At 39.0% G+C, this 18,046-nt stretch overlaps 1 protein-coding gene across 1 annotated transcript in view; it reads left to right on the plus strand.

The window, feature by feature from the left end:
* ARFGEF1 (ADP ribosylation factor guanine nucleotide exchange factor 1) overlaps positions 1–18,046 on the plus strand; it is a 165,203-nt gene that overhangs the window by 103,706 nt on the left and 43,451 nt on the right. Inside the window, exons 18-22 of the mRNA XM_067553653.1 lie at positions 613–784; positions 3,166–3,317; positions 7,958–8,086; positions 11,060–11,218; positions 11,699–11,849. Coding sequence (XP_067409754.1) covers positions 613–784; positions 3,166–3,317; positions 7,958–8,086; positions 11,060–11,218; positions 11,699–11,849 — 763 coding nt within the window. The remainder of the gene's footprint in view (positions 1–612; positions 785–3,165; positions 3,318–7,957; positions 8,087–11,059; positions 11,219–11,698; positions 11,850–18,046) is intronic.

Consider the following 18,046-nt stretch of genomic DNA (forward strand, 5'->3'; position numbering starts at 1 on the left):
TGACCTGGTGTACCTGCCTGGTGGCCCCGAGAGAAGCACCTCCCTCTGCTTGGGATCCACATGTGGTGAACCTTCTTCTGGAATTAGGCACCTATGACAAATCAGCTGCTTAGGTAGCCCCCCAGAAGCTGAAAGTCTCTCTCTGTCCTGCTATTGCTCATCTTACATTTCCATGGGCCCCCAGCTGTCTTTTGTCCGTGTACTGTGCTGCCCCTACACCTGTTGGTGGCTTGCATCTGGCTCTCTTGTTGCAGAGTCTGATAAGTATCAGGTCTTAGACTTGCTCAGTATACCATGGCAAGATAAGCATTCCCTTGCCTAGTTTAAAAATTCTGCTTTAGATCCTGCAGGACTTTGACTTGAACTAAGCATCCTAGCACCTTGTTACCTATGGGGTGACAGCAGCACTTTAGGCCATTTTGAAATGCTGACCAGCGGAAATGTAGCCACTTTGGGGGGTTAGGTGACACCTGAGATATGGCTTGGAAAATGTCAGTGGTGACTGTATGGTGGGTTTAGGCATCTAGCTGCCTGTTCAGGTGTATAACTCCATTTAAAAATTTGGCCCTTTGCCTCTGTCATTCATACTATTTGTTTCTTTTTGGTTTCCAGGTAAAGAACAAAATGACCAAGGAGCAGTATATTAAGATGAACAGAGGTATCAATGACAGTAAGGACCTTCCTGAGGAGTATCTGTCTGCTATTTATAATGAAATAGCAGGGAAGAAGATATCTATGAAGGAAACAAAAGAACTAGCAATACCCACAAAATCCAGTAAACAAAGTAAGTAACAGCAGTGTGTCAATCTTTACAGAATAAATGTTGGTTCTTTTATTTCATAATGTGGTCTCCTGGTGTTAAGAATGTGTTGTACTAAACTAACAACCTCTTGTTTAATGTTGCTATGAATAACTATAATTTGTTTAGCACCAGTAGTAATCTGAGTGCCAAGCTCTACATGAGTATCTACCTGAAGAGCATACATACTAAGTGAAACACAGGAAAGGATACACTAGGAAATCTGAAATGGGGTTAAACTGGCTCTGTTTTTTTCTTCTTTCATAACCATCATAGATTCACTTTTTAAAAGTTAATTTTACATGGTCTTACATATAGTACTAAATCATTTTCTGTGAACTTAATATTTAAGAACTAGCGAGCCTCTGGCCCCAAAAATTCCTGCCCTCTTTAAATTTAATCTTTTTCTCACTTTCCATACCCCTCAATTCCTTTTTTTGGCAAGATGAAGTGATTGAGGTAATAGCTTTTATTGGACCAACTTCTGTTGGTGAGAGACAAGCTTTTGAGCTACACAGAGCTCTTCTTCAGGTCATCTCTTTGTCTTCAGTTATGTCATCTTCTCTGGTAAATGAATATCTATATTTATTTCTTTCTATCAGTCCTTTCAATTTTGAAAGTTTGTTATGCTACCTTATCTGTTAAATTAAACTGCCTTTATTCTGACTTTATCTTGCCTCAGAATTTATATTGTTTAGTCCAGGTATCATCTTTGTTGCTGTACACTGCACCTTCTTGGCAACACAGTTTTTGCTTTTGTACAGTGATGAATACTGAATACAGTATTCCACACGAGACCTTTATAATAAAGTAACAGTATCACCTTTTTGTTTTGTAACCTGCCCATCCCATATAGGAATATCTTGTTTACTGTTTTTAGTGCAATAATGGGGTTTCCCCACAATAATGCTTCAAAATCTTATTTTCATTATGTTTTAAGATTGCTCCCTAGATTGGTTCCTTCCTTTTAATAACTTTTTTTAAACATTTAACTGTTTGTCTTCTGGACAGTCATTTTAATAATCCAAATATTCTTGAATCTGCTGGTTCCTCGTTATATGTACACTCAGTTTTCGTATTCTCTGCAAATGTAAAAGATCCTTGTGGTGGGTTGCCACTGGGCCCCTGCCCTCCTGGGTCCCCTGGGTGGTCTCTCCCCCGCCAGAACAAAAGGACTCGCAGGCATAACGCAGTGCAATCACCTGTGCTCGTTTATTTACAGTGCATGTATACAATCCCCGCTCTTGCACCAGGCCCCTCTGGCCCTGAGGCTTTGGGCTGCTCACCTTCTCTGGCCAGGAGGCAAACTGAGTATCAGAACTCCTGTCCTTCTCCCTGGCCATGCCTCTCTCTGGTTCCTCCCAAGCCGTTTATGTATCCCGTCCAGCTAGGGAGACAGTTGTTCCCCCTTGCCTCATTAGAGCAAGGTTTTAGCTTGCTCTAATCAGCACATTCAGCTGTTGCTTTCTCCTTTGCAGTCCAGGGCCTCACTGGCCCACTTTGCCCCAGCCTAGGCAGCTGGGTTGGGGTGGCAGAGGCACCAAGGGACTTGTCACTCTCTACTCTGCCACAATTCTGTTTTTATAAACTTACCCACATTTTTTCTGTGTATATATAGTAAATGAACAGAGATTCTAAAACTAGCCCCGAAGAACATTCTGCTTATAACCTCTTTCCAACTTCAAAAGCCTCTATCTGTAGATACCTTTTTTCCTTCCTATTGAGCTAATTTCTGTCTAGTACCTTATTTTACCTCTTATAGATGCTGATAAACTCTGCTGAAGTAAATGTTCTCTGGAAATTTAAGTGTTTTATTTCTTTTTATTGTATTTTATCTGGATGGTCCCTTACTTTGAGAGAGAGGCTGCATTACCTGCAAGAAAAGGTGTTAAGGCACTTTGCCACATACATTTGAAAAAGGGTTTAAATATTGATCTTTCCACACTTAACCCTTTCCTGCTGTAGTGGTAGTTCAATATAAAATCTCTGTCCACTTTGTGAAATTATTCCAGCCCATATACCTTACTTGGTATTTCTTAGAATAGATTTCTTCAATTCAGTCACAATTTTTCTTTGATTTATGATATAGAATATTTCCACATAGACTAAAATTAAGGTAAATTATCATTTAAAAAAATCAAACATTCCACTTACATATTTTTGTTTTTAGGGTATTGATGTAATTTGACTTTATACAACTGCAAACAAACAAGATACATTTGCATTAACTTTTAGATGTCATCGTTAGCTTCTAAGTGTATCAGAATACAGCATTTAAACGATTAATGTAACAAAATTACTATCTTTTTGGTTACTTACTTACATTCTGTGAGAGAGCCTTGACTGAAACAAAAATGTGTTTATAGATGTTGCTAGTGAAAAGCAGAGAAGACTTTTATATAATTTGGAAATGGAACAGATGGCTAAAACAGCAAAAGCCCTCATGGAAGCAGTGAGCCATGTTCAGGCACCTTTTACTAGTGCAACCCATTTGGAGCACGTGAGACCCATGTTCAAGGTGAGATTCTCATGTTCTGTATTGAAATTCTAGATAGGTATATAATGTAATTTGGAACACTGATTACAAGCCATTGTTAGATGTAACATAGGATTCCATATTATTTCAGTGGCAATGTTCACTCTTTCAAAGTTTCCAGAAGAGTCATCTGAATCTATTGGACTTAAATTCTTTACAACGTGAAATAAAAACAATGAGAATTGTTTAAAAAAAATTGATGTTACTTAAACACTTCTACACTTACAGGATAGATTAAGTAACTTGAGGGAGTGCTACTTGAGGGAGTGCATGAGTTTATAACCTTATCTTGGGCTAACCACCACAGTTTTAGAAATAGAGCCCAGGATGATATTACCAAACCAACAAGAAGCTCCATGTAATTGTTTTACTGAAAGATGTGTCTGTCAACCTCATGCTGCTTAGGAAGGATTAGACTTCATATACATAAGTAACTGTTTAATATCTATTTTAAAAGCTTCTTACCGGTCCTCCCCTTCCCCCCCTTTCTCTCTGCTCCCCCTCCTTTTCCATTCTTGTGTGTTCTGCTATATTCATTTTGATGGAATAAATGGGCCCAGAGAGTCAGAGGTGTTAACGTGACTGTCACTGAACAACAGGTTTAGGGTTCTGAATACAGAGCCCTCGGCCTACTTAGTATCATAGCGCACACCATAAAAAATCCTTTCAATCTTTTAGTAAAAAAACAAAACTGACGGAAAAGCAGTTAAAGTATTAGAAAAGTAAAGTATTAAATAAGGCTTTCATTTTAACAGCATCCCTTGTTTCCCTTCTCTTTAGCTGGATAGAGATTTTAGGAGGGAAAAAGAAAACCCCTGCTTGATAGTCTCTTAGATGGTTTTAAATATGGTAATAACTGTCCTTTCTGGGAAAAAGAAAAGTTAGTTCAGATGGGCTGGAGCTGTTGCTGCTCCTAAAATGTTACCCTTTTCCTAGAAACAAATCAAGACAGACACAACAGGGGAGAGAAAATAACAGCAAAAATCAAAATGCAGCTTCAGTCTTTGGTGCTGATTTTTATTTGCAGCCTCACTGCTGGAAAAACACAGGCATGGCACACACTCTTAGTAGGCATTCGGAGACCTGGCAGACTTGTTACTAGCATTAGACTACCTAAGGCATTGCTTTTAGCTGATTTTTTGGTCTTAGAGGAGTATTGCAAAACATACAGTCTTAGCTGGCTAAATCAAACTCTTATTAGACACAAGGCAAAAGAAGAGGTGTAGGAAAGAGAAGGAAAAGGATACATGGAGGGAGAAGGGTGACAGCAGGAACCAAAATCTCACATCCTAGGTGGTGGTTGTGATTTAGCCAAAGTCAATGGAGGTGGCAGTATCAACACTGGTTCCCTCTCTTTGGCCTGGTTTAGTCAGAACATCTTTCTGGATTGGGATAACTAAGGCCCAGTAGTCTTACTGTGAACCCTGTGATCCCAGGAGACTCTGAGGGTGGGAACTATGGTGAAGCTTGCTTTTTCCAATGCACCTGTTTCCTAGCGAGCAGTTGTCAGACAGCCTCTGCAGACAGTTTTCTCCCTAAAGTTTGTTTTTCTTTTAAGGACCTCCAAAAGGGAGTGATGGGTGAAAGAGTTCATCCTCTTACTGTTTTGTCCACCAAATAAGGCCTATTTTCAAAGGAGGAACTGAAGCCCTTTATCTGTTATAGCTAAAGCTGAAGAAAAGGGATGTATTTTTAAAGTAAGTGTAATTTTAAAAGGAATTGCTCAAAAAGGTGGGAGGTGACATCCTCAAACAAAGAATGGTAATAGAGGAGGAATTGAGGAGAATGTGCATGGTAAAAGATAAGGAATGGTTGAGAAAATGTAAATAATATTTGTTGAGAGAATGTGGAAGGCAGTCGTTAGAGTGCAGGAATTTGCATAGGAGGGAAATGACCATGCAAGTTGGTCAATAATGGTTACACATCCCAGCTCTATGGTTAAGAATTCATCTTCATTCTGAGGGAGACTTAATTTGTTGTATGTAATGTGTTTCTTTATCAGTTGGCCAAAGGAAGTTCCTTCTGACAAACAGTGTGGTGAGGAATGGTTCCAGCAGCAGGGAGCTGTCAGAGCCTTTTTCTCCTGCCAGATCATTTCCCTGTAGTGGGGGAAGGCCTCCAGCAGTGAGGAGCTTAACATAGAAAGGTGCTTTCACAGCTTTCTGGGAACTAAGAACAGTGGGGGGTCATTAGGTAAATTTCACTCAAGGTTTTAACACATCCAGAAAAGTATCATCATCTGGATAACTTGAATAAACTGGTTCAAACTGGTTCTTCAGAGACAACAGACAGAGAACTTTTGGTTAAACAGCCTGTGTTTAAACTACTCAGGGCCTTTTTCTGTGATCCCACAAACGGGCAGATCCTTCTGTCTGTGTTGTTGGGGGCAATTCTTAGGGAAAGGTTGGAAAGACTGACACCTGTGAGAGCCCGAAGTTGGAGTTGAGATGACCTTGGGTGAGCTTTTCAGGATGCATGTAGGGTTCCTTTGTTGTTTTTAATAGGTTGTCTTTCTCTCTGTCCCTGTAATGCTTTCCTCTGGTGTAGAAATAGGCTTGTGTAGAAAGATCTGTGTGGTAACTTATAATTGTGGGCAGTTACACTGTTAATATCCTCTGAAGCAAAAGTGAAGCACAGATGCTGGTCTGTCTAGGGAGTTGGCTTACTGGGAATAACACAGTGTAGGCAGGGAACAGTGCAGCTTGGATAAACCCGTCAGGAGGGAGACGTGGATCTCCGTCCAAGAGATGATGGCTGAGGAGCCGGGTGCCCTGACTGGACCACAGAGTGGGAATATAGGTGCCATTGCCTTGAACTGTGACAGCCATTATTTATGGATATGTGAATACCATAAGGATTATAAAAAAAAAAAAAAAAAACCTGAAATTGACCCATCTAAGTTAAGGAATGTGAAGTCACATAGAACATGTAAAATAACAAACTTCCCATTTTATCTATTTAGTTTCTTCATTTATATCATCAGCCCCTTTTCATATAAAATTGCCACACTTTACTTTGCAGAGAAGTATATCTGCAAAACCCATCTCTTTTCAAAGGGAGAAAAACCAAAAGCTATAGTGTGAGCTTCCAGTGGATACATCTCTTCCACTTGAAGTTTCTAATTACTTAGACTCAGTTCTAAGGCATTCATGCTTTTATCATTCCAAATCATTAACTAACATAAGAACCAGTAATAGAACTTATATTTAGAGCTACAGATCAGAGTCATAATTATCATTTCAAAGTAGTGATTACAGTGTAGTAAAGAATAAATATTTGCTCACTCCATCCTCGCTTGCATCATATCTAGGCTCTGTAAACTTTCTCAAATCTGTACGCATATCTTTTCCTGTTAATGATGTAGTGAAACTTATAACCTTGTCATATTATTTATAGTGATAAAAGTAAGTACAGATGAAATTCACTTTGTGTGCCAGCACAAGGCCTGTGCACCACTTAAATCCTCAAAATAGGAGATCCTCATCATAGGGGATGATTTCACCCTAAATAAGCATTATAAAGAAATTCTAGAACTTTACCATAATATGGATCCAACTGTATGTGTAACACATCAAACAGCAAAATTATAGTATGCAAACAATATCCCATTAGAAACACTTTTTAATGACTTATAGTGCTGCTGTCCACATACATTTTATGGAAATCCCAGTTTGAGAAGAAAAGGAAAAAGACAACTTGTGTACCACTGTATTAGAAATCTAATCCCTCCCTCTATCTGTTCAAAATTCACGTTCAAAAGTGAAGTACTACAAGTTATGTCACTGAAGGAATGTTGGGATCCCCTTCCCTAGGGAGGAGGAGGAGAACTGTCTTTCCTTCTACATCCACCACTTGCACCTCGGGTAGGGGGATGATTGTTGTGTAGTTAGCAAATAGTAATTAGCCGTGCTGTTTAACTAATATTAAATCATTACTTGTATAAATAATATGTAAGACATTCAGTAGGATAAATATTTTCATGAGCAGCTTTTCAGGAACTCTACAGTTATCTTTTGTCAATTTGACTGTTTATATGGGCGCAATTCTCTAAAGTACTGTGTGTCAGGATGACACCTTTCAGCAAATTTGAATTGCATCTTTCACTGTGAAATTAAGTTTTGGGGCTATTGTCAGAACTGATATATATTTTTGTTTCTCATCATGCAAAGAATTAGGTATACATATGGTATGGAGAACTGTTATCTACGTAATATGAAAATAGCATCCATTATATATAACTGATACACAGCTTCTCTCTTTCAGAACCCAGGACACTGCCTAAGATAACAAACTTTTACAATTAAAAAAATGCTCTGGACAAGACTGCATTGTCATTAGAAAGTGTGTGTTGTATTACACTGCAATTGGTCTAGTAATCAACTTCTCCTTGCTTTATAACTGTACTATTATTCCTTTTCCTTATTTCCACTTCCCACTTCTAGAAAAGTACACACTGAAGTTGAGGATTAAAGATTTGGGGTTTTTTTATTATTTTTCAGCAAGATAATGATTTTTATACCTCTTTTTCTATTGGAATAAAGTTTTCTGTCACTGAGATTAACATTTACCAGATTTGAATATTAACAATTAATGTAAGGTGTGTGGTTTTATTTGTGTTCTAGTTGGCATGGACACCATTCCTAGCTGCATTCAGTGTGGGTCTACAAGACTGTGATGATACAGAAGTTGCCTCTCTTTGCTTGGAAGGCATACGATGTGCAATCAGGATTGCATGCATTTTCAGCATTCAGGTAATGTTAAACATTAAGACTATGTGAGACTGTTTTGATTTAGGTGCTGTTAATGGAATGATAGTACATTCACTGAGGTATTTACATCATTACCTGAAGATGTAAGTGCTGCAATACCCAGTGGCTGCATTGTTCTGAAGTTATTACTGTACCTGTTTTTAATTGTATGCATTCAGTTCATTTAAAATTCTAAATTGTTTCATCTGTTGTTTGTGAAACTGTACATGCTGCCATACATCTATGTTGGACTACAAAGAAGAGTTTCCAAATGAACAGACTAACTTCTTCTTTATTCTCATCTTAATCCTTGCCGCAAAAGGTTGTGTTTCTTAAAATGAATCTTTCAAATATATTATGTAGTTTAAAAGTAGTAGTTCACTGAACTTCAGTTGAAACATTATGTTCAGCTTTAGAGGGAGACTATAGCTGTTCTGAGACTTGTGTAATTGGATATCATTTTAACCCTGTGGCACTGGGAATGTTGCTTCTAATATAATGCACTAATATAATATAATGTAGTATACTAATAATGTCAGATATACTAATGTCAATTTACTAATACTAATATACAGTATTAAAATAATGCAATAATATAAAATATAATATACCAATAATGTCAGATATAATAATGTCAATATACTAATATAATACACTAATAGCTGGGCTCATTTGATGTTTTTCTCCCCTTCTACAATATTGGTGGTTAGGAAGAAGAGGCCATCACTCTTTTTCTGTCCCATTCCATGAGGGAAAAAAGAACATCTTTTCTGCTCTCCTGCCATCAGAGGAGAATGTCTTAATTTCCTCTGTTACTGCTTTTCTCTTCATGGGAGATCTGGCTTTTTGTTCAGCAATTCCTCTTCACCTGATGGTATCATAGGAGAATGTTCCTCTGATTGAACTCTGATCATTCTGCCTAAGCCCAGGGTAAAGTGGAATTCCAGTCAGTACTGAATATGGCCCATTGAACTGCGTGGTCCCACAGGCTTATCATATATCTAGCTATTTAAGGGTCTGATACTGATGCCAGTATTTTCTACATGAAATAAATGAGCAGTAATGAAGTCCTTAGACTTCACATACACTGGAATTTTTGTAAACCTTGCAGCCCACACAGAATTTCTGTTTGCTACCGGTTGGGCATTGCTGACTTCTTATCTGAGGAATTTCACAAATACAGGAAAGAGATTACACCAAACAAAATGGGTATCTGTTCTGGTTGTAGCTTATAGTTTCAAGCTCTTTTGGTTTCTAACTTTTATTTAAAAACCTGCCATATAAATGCTCAAACAGCTTGTTACATTTTGTAATGAATATCTGTTTCTTGACTTTGCAGGCCTGGAATTCTGCAGGCCAGCTCCACATTGTATACAAAAGATAAAGGGAAAAGACCTGTCCTCTGGTATTACTCAAATCAGACTTATAAGGCACCCTCTTTCCTGGAGCTGTAACCACAAATATTCATTGTGAACTCAATTCTAATCTCCTTGTTCCCTTCATGATTACTACTTGCAATAGGCCCTCATGAGAAGTGGGGTTGAAATGAGCTTCCTTTTCCAAAGAACGTAGTTTCTGGCCTTTGGCCTCTGCATGGATAGCCCAGTCACACACATCAGTTATACACATGTAGAAAACCCCTTCCTTTGTGTTTTGTAGATCTACTCTGTCCACATGGAAGGTAGGTCAATCACACACCTACCCAGGATGTGTTGACTCTTCATTCAGATGTTCTAGAGCTCAGGAATTGCGTTCATTTTATAGTAGTTCTCTTCTGAATGCACAATACATAATGTAGGTGTCTGCCTTCAATTAATAAATATCTTTTAGGTCCTCTTTATGAGGACTTGGTCCTGTGAAAGTCTGTCAGCAGAATCTGGCAAGGCAGCACTTGGGCAGGGACAATACTACCACTCACCTGGGGGAGGCTTCTGGGGAGTCGTATCTTTTTTCCCCTAACAATTTTTCACAGCGAGTGCATCTCAAATCTGCTGGGATTTCTTGAGTATTCGTTTATCTTAACTTGAAATACAAAATGTAGTATTTGGTCTCAAAAGAAATTACTAAAAACCACATACTGTAGGCTGTTACATGTGACACCGTGCCTTCCCAGGCTTACAGTCCTACAGGGAAAGCCTTATCCCGTAGCTCGTTAGGGGGAGGTGATGCTTTGAATTAATACGATGCTTTTGAAATTCAACTATCTGAAACCTACCTTATTTTCTTCAGTAACATATGGGTCCTTATTGAAAATGCCAATCTAAGGCTTGGTCTACTCTTACCCCAGCGATTCGGCAGCAGTCGACGGGAGTTACACAAACTACTCAGAAAACTTGCATAACTCCCATCGACTGCTGTGCTTCTCTTCTGCGTGCCATCTTCACTGCGCTGCGCTGCGCCACTTGCGGAGGTGGATTAACAGCATCAACTTCTGGATCGACTGAGTGGGTCTTCATTGACTGCTCAGTCGATACAGATCAGTCGATCTGACGGCGGCGATTTTGCCACCGTCAGTGTACACATAGCCTAAGCTTCAGTATTACTTAGGTAAGATGTTTTGTAGATGACTTTAGCAGCAATCAGTATTTCATTTCATGATTGTAATGTCGCCTCACTTTTCAGTGTTGTTGCCATTGAGGTCTTGCAACTAACTAATTGAGCCTGAAATCTGTGTCAATATGGAATATGGGCCATAAAAACAAAACCGCTCAAATTATTGCAAAGATGAGTGGTGCATACAGTTATCCAAAGAGTGGGCATACTGAACTGTCATCTTACATTGTATTCCTAATACATTGTTGATATTAATGTGTTTGGTTCAATTCCTATGGGGACATAGTATTATAAGAAATAAGATGTCAAAAGAAAAATTAATGTCAGAATGCCTCCATAGTACATAAAGGACCCAAAAGATATTTAGACATTGACAATTTATGCAAACTAACAGAAACAATACATTTTTGTCTCCCTCTGTAGCTTGAAAGAGATGCTTATGTCCAAGCACTAGCAAGATTTACCTTGCTTACAGTGAGTTCTGGTATTACTGAAATGAAACAGAAGAACATTGACACAATAAAAACACTCATCACAGTAGCTCATACAGATGGAAACTATTTAGGAAATTCCTGGCATGAGGTACAAGAGTAGTTCATTCTGAACAATAAGAAAGTATGTGTATGAAAGTACATGATTTTGTATCGTGTGTTTTGAGTACGTATGTGCTATATGTACATATGTACTGTGTATGATGTATATAGAGTATGTGTTTATATGTATGCGTTTGCATTATGTTTATAATTTTATTTTGTATCCGCACAGACTTGCATATTTTGGATGCAATTCTACAGCCCTTACATGAATGAAATTGTAGAATTGGGTCCAAACTAGATTTTTTTCATAAAGTGAACTGTTAGTAACTGTATTTTTAAAAAATTACTCTTCATTTTTGCCATATTTTCTGTGTGTGTGTGTGTGTGTAAATGAGAATTTTACTTTTGAAAACACTGAGAATCTGCCCTTTTATAAATAATTTTATCAAAGTGAACTGCGATACTTAAATATTTTTAAAATTAACTTCTCGTTGTTAAGTAGTTTCTGTGTTTTGTGTTAATATAGATTCTGAAATGTATTAGTCAGCTTGAGCTGGCACAATTAATAGGAACTGGAGTAAAACCACGTTACATCTCTGGGACAGTGAGAGGCAGGGAAGGTTCTTTTACTGGAACAAAGGATCAGGCACCGGATGAATTTGTGGGCCTGGGATTAGGTGAGTAATATGAATTCTCTAAATATTTTAGTTATCCAGCTTTGAATGGACATAATATATTTGAATAAAGTTTGTTCTCAGTTTGTAGTTGCCAGTGAAGGTTTTTTTGTTGAAGTGAGGCATAATGATGAGAAAAGTCATTTTGATACTTAAATAACTGTGTGTTCTGCTTTTGCTAATACAAATGTAAGACTGTAATTGAGACATTTATTCCCAAATTAAATATTCTTAAGAATATTTTTTATTGATTTAATGCCACCTGTGAGGGATGCAGGATGGGAAATGCCATAAAATGGCTTCAGTGCAATATCTATTGATACTATAGCAAATTCTAAGAGGAAATTAAAATGTGGCTGATCACAAAAGCACTTCATACTAAAGGTATTGTGTTGCTAGATTTAGCAATATTATTAATTCTGTGTACCAAATGGTATGTCTGTTTTGCCAAACTTGCACACAAATAAAATTGGGGTTTAGATATAGTAATGTAGTTTGGATGTTGCCCTGTTGTGGACTTTTGTGAAAAATATATAGGGTGGATTGTCTTAAATTACAATGATTCAAATGATTAGTTTAAAAAACTTGATTTAAATTATTTAGCTTAATCTGCTTCCTCTTTAACTGGGTACTTTGTTATAAAAAAGGTTAAAGCCTTGAAAGCCAAACTTGATTCCATCAGTAAGATTCTTCATTTTTACATTATGATAAAAAGTGCATGTTATATTTCTGATTAATTAGACAGAAACCTGTAATTCTTTAAAAGATGTGCTTATATTTATAGTTAGAATGAAATAAAACCATTAAAACCAACATGTTAGAACATTTTTATATTAATTGAAAATAAAACTTTCTTGAATTTATACATATTCCAAAACCAAAAAAAAAGCCAAACAAATGTACAAAAAAAATCCAAATAAAAATTAAGGTTGCAATTCAAGAAATCTGTTTGAGTGTGGGGAGTAATGCAACAGTAAAACAGTGGAAACAAGTGAAGGTTGTAGAAACAATTCAGGCACCAACTACTCTGCCCAGTTCTTTTTCTCATGCACCCAGTCATATCATTAAACAGAAACATTCGATTTTTCTAAATCTGATTTTAATATGATGCCAGACTCCTTCTGCTTCATGAGAACAACTTTGCAGAATGTCTGATGAAAGCATGAGCGTTAGCTAAAGCTTTCTCTGTCATGAAACACTTTTCCTGGAGCAATTATAATTCTGTTCTAGCTACCTGGTATTTCTCTCCAGCCAGATGTATGAGAGCTGTAGTCCCAGTCCATTCCATAGCCCAATATCAGCCCTGACTCCTCCAATCCTTTTCCCTGGCTCCCTTCATGACCTGCCTGCACTGCCTCCATCAACTCAACCCATACTGTTAAAGGTTTTTCTGTTATTGAGATGCACAGTACATAGTATTCTAGTCCCTGTAAAAGAAAGTTTACAACTTCACTGCCTATAATTCCTCTCTTGATGCATGCAGCCCCAAATCAATTTACCTTTATTTTGATTTTATTCTCTTACACTGCAGACTTGCATTTTAATTTGCTTCCCACAGTCACTCAAGGTCTCTTCTGGCATTACTGCTTTCCAACAGTATATCTGTGAAATATATGTATGTTGTAATGGAAGACATTATGATAGTATGTATGCCCATCTATACAGGCATATATTTTTTTCAAGGAAAATACTCTAACTGGGGAAGAGTGGAGGAATTTGCAACCTGGTAAAACCAGCAACATATAGTGGCCAAAACTTTCAAACATGGGTGCCTAACATTAGGTATCTATATCTGTGTTTTGATTTTTGAAGTGCTGAGCACAAACCGCCTCCACTGAAATCAGTGGGACAGAGAGGTGTTCATCGGCTCTGAAAATCAGTCCACTTATTTAGCTACCTGCCTAAATATCAGTTTAGATGTCTAACTTTAGATGCCCACATTTGAAAGTTTTGAACACTCTTTCCTATTGTCTCCCATTGTTGGGCTTCCACTCTATACATAGAAATCCAAGGCAGTCCAAGTATTTAGGCTGTGAACCCAAGGTTTAAGTCCTCCCCATGGGTCCCCACTGAACGTTCTGCCTTATTCAGCAGAACCAGATTCAGCAAATCAAACTTTCCTACTGTTTGTTTTTTTATTCTTCATTTTCAGTTGTTTACTGTCCAAAATGATGTAATGATTAACTGCTGGGTACTATCAGAAAACAAATTATATATATTTTGTCTTAGAAACCACTTTTGGGAGTTCTCCTCCGAAGTATCATGAGTTGTCAGTAACACAGCAGAACAGTGTAACAAGCACCATTTCATATCCAATAAGTACTCCGTTTGTGAAGTGGCTTTCACATGTCTCCAGAGAATTATGCCATTTCTTTTTATAGCCCACAGATGAGTTGTCAGTAACACAGCAGAACAGTGTAACAAGCACCATTTCATATCCAATAAGTCTCCTCCACCAGACTCCCAAGTGGAGTAAGTGATAAACTTCTTTTCCTAAAGCTAAATCTTTTTCACATGTCTCCAGAGAATAATCCAATGCAGGAAAACTCAAAAAGAAAATACTGTAGAGACTCTCTCAATCTTCCTTATCTGTGGATGCATGCAGGATGAATTCCCAAGTTGGAGAAATGTGTTGCTCCTTTAAGAAAAGTGCTCTGTTTGCCAGGTGGGACCATCCACTGAGCTTTCTCATGTTCCTCTTCCCCATCATGGCAGTCCAGGTCAAAACCTAGGAGGTGATCTATCTGTGAAAAGGCCCTCCCTCCTCAGTAAGGCGAGTTCTGCTTTGACCGAATTTTCTTTTTGCATGGACCTGTTCAGCCTCTTGAGGTCTAGAACAGCCCAGATTCTTCCTGATCATTTTCTTTCTGTGAAGAATATAAAGTAGAGCCATAATCACTTCCTCTTGAGGGACAGGCTTTCACTGCACCAGTTATGCATGAATACAGATAGGTTCATTATAGGCCATAGTTTTTTTTCACAGAAAAGCTACAGTTTTATATAAGATTTAAAAGGCCAACCTTTCATTAATCCTTTTCTTACTACAACTCTGAAGATCACGGTCTTTTGTACAGGGATCACACTCTGGACATGGTGCAGTGATTCCATCTGCAGACATGGAGAATTGTGTTTCTGCCATCTGTACTATCATCTCTTCATTAGTGGGATCAAAGCTCAGCGGTTATGTATGACAGGGACCCCACATCCTTATCCTTATCTTACTAGGCAGTAATGTGATCAATACAGGCATTACATTTGGATCACTTAGTGTGTGGCATGGATTTGAAAAGGAACATCCATCTGCCAGAATGAATGTTATCAGTTTAGCCCAGGTAGCCTTCTAAGAAAGCCTCCCTTAAATCCATGTCAGATGATGTCAGACAATGCAGCAGTAACTTTATTGTACATTAATAAACAGGAATGGGAAGCTTGTCCCTTCACAGTAAGGCAGTGCATATCCTTCACCTGGATCAAACATCCTCTAGCTTTTAATTTGTATTCACACTGAAAAATACAATCAGAAACTGACTGGCTCCATAGGTAAGTAATAGATCAAGTGAAGTGATTGTGCACATTCTGAGTCCCAGGAGGTAAGCTCATTCCATCATGTTAAACTGTGAAGATGAGACTGTACTTCTATTGGAAAAGAGACCTCATAACTTTTGGAATTGATGCTGTGTCTCATTCATGGTACTACATGCCATACTCTTTTTCTACCAAAATTTGTGCCGAAAGTTCCATATTAAAAAGGAGAAATCCAGCAACAACAGTGTCAGAGGAAGCCAGAATTTTCTGACCTGATAGAGATGTCCCTGCTACCTCATTCAGTGCTTCTTAATAGGCTGCATCGCCTCAGCAAGAGACTTCTGTAACATCCAAATCCAAGCTAATCTAACCTGACAGCCTGACACATTGAAACAAGAAGGTCTGACCAGATCAAGTTCTCAAAATAGCTGAAACACTTGCAGCATCCAGAGAAGTGTCTACCGTGAAAAGCTACTCCATAATTTGGAGAAAATACTTCAGTTGGTTTAGGGACATGGTCATTGAGTCAAAGATATTTAGAATTCCAATCTTGCAGTTCTTTTGCATCACTAAAGTATGTGTATCTACCAGCATGTGCTCTTTAGAGGCTCAGATTCTTAACATAGAAGGTTCCAAACTTACTGTATAGGTTTTTTCCTGGTATTGCTCCCCCACATCTTAAGGCTCATGGAGGCAGACAAACAAGTCAAGCCACCATCCAAAACTTTCTCCACCATAGGACATAAACTTGATCCTTTTAAATCCTTCTCTACTTCCTTTTGAAGGAACCACTGAGCTGGTTAGGCTTCATAGTCACTTTAATTAAGCTCTTCATTCAAAATTATTAGAAACCAAAATTTCTAAATTCTCCATCTCTAACTGGATCAAATATTTCAATATAGAAGCTTTTGTATTTGCTATCAAACCATTGTTGAAAAGCACAAGTAGAGTCTCGGCTGAAAAATTTTTGTAAAGCAGCCACCTGATTTTGAATATTCATCTCTTCTAAATTACTGTAATCTTGGATTTCCATATCATTTTGGACACATCCTTTCAGAGGAAAATAAACCTTAAAGAAATCAAGTGGTCTCAAAATAAACTTTTTTCCCCTCAGAGAAACTTTCAATCCTTATTTTCCGTATTATTTAATCACCACTTTTGTTTTTCCTCATCCCTTTTTCTGTTTATTGTCTTACTGCTTCCTCTGTGACAGATTGAGGGGAGACAGTATTGTAAAGAATAGAAAATATTACCTGATCATTTTCTTTCTTTCATTATGGTCTCTCTCAATCTGGACCTACACCAATTTCACTAATACATATGAATTACTTAGTTCTTCTTTGAGTGCTTGCTCATGTCCATTCCATTATAGGTGTGTGCATGCCTCCATGCATAGCTACCGGAACTTTTTTCCTCTTAGCAGATGCCGTAGGGCTGGCTCTGGCGTCCCCTGGAGCCCCGCACACATGCCACAGTATATGAGGCGCTGCCAGCCCTATGCTTCTTTCTTTCCGCCCATGATGGTTACTGGAACTGCCTGTGCTTGCACTGCAAGCGTGTAATTCCCTGAGTTTTGAACTTTAAGCAAGGATTTTTGTGTTAGTTAGTTAGCTTAATAACTGTTGTTAGTGGTAGTTAGAGACTTTGAGATAGTCTAGCTGAGACCTTATAGGGAGCAGGTATGCTCCAGTCTCATGACTTCAAGCTGTGTGCTTCTGGTGGGAAGGCTTTCCCGCTAAGTGACCCCCACTGCCTGAAGCGCGGGGGAGGAAGCCTTCATTAGGAGAAGAACAGATCTGCAAGACTTTCAGACCAAAATCTGCCTGAAATCTGCATCCCATCAGTGCCTCGGGTACAGGAAAAAGGGCCACCATTTGCCCTCAGACAATGACTCAGCCCCACAGATAGGGACTCCTGTGGGGACTGCCTGTTGATGGGAAGAGGTGCTGCGGCTCTCCAATTCCCCCCATTCTCCTCCCCACTGGATGAAGCACACTCCTGGGCCCTGGTTGATTCTAGGGCACACTGGGGACTGCTCAAGAGATGGCCTCCACCTTGGGGCTGGAGGCCAAGGAGCTAAAGAGGCGTCAGACAGTCCCTTTAACATGCTAGCGGTTGGCCCCCACAGTGGGGGTAGCCTGCCCGGTCTACAAAGGGGTGCTCAAGATAGTGAGGGCCTCATGGCAATCCCCTCCTCTGTAGCTGATACCTAAATGAGCCAAGAAAGGTATTACGTCCCAGCCAAGGGGTTTGAATACTTGTTCACCACCCCGCCCCAGGTTCCTGGCGGTGGTTGCCGCCAACCACAGGGATAGGCAGGGCAGCCGGGCTCTATTCCAGAGAACAAGGGAGACTGTAAGCCAAACTTGTTTGAAGAAAAATTTTATTTAACAACACTATGAGCAAGTAGAAGGTGAGCCCTTGGGGGACTCAGTGAGCTGCTTTGCTGAGGCTCTGCCCGGCAGCAGGTGCTGAACTTGTATACCATTGCAGAAGAGGGTACCCCGGGAACTAGAGCAGCGCTCCAGGCATCCTCAGTTGCTGCTGATTTGTTGGGCAGAGCCATATCCCCCGCCATCGGCATGCTCAGATGTTAGTGGAGGCAATCCCGGGCTATCCCAAAAGGTACCAGCACCCCTTCCAGGGCCCTCCCTTGGACAAGTCAGCTTTGTCTT

This window comes from Emydura macquarii, unplaced genomic scaffold (assembly GCF_026122565.2).
Source record: "Emydura macquarii macquarii isolate MOO-44397 ecotype Brisbane River unplaced genomic scaffold, CSIRO-AGI_Emac_v2 contig_1477, whole genome shotgun sequence".
NCBI classification, from domain to species: Eukaryota; Metazoa; Chordata; order Testudines; family Chelidae; genus Emydura; species Emydura macquarii.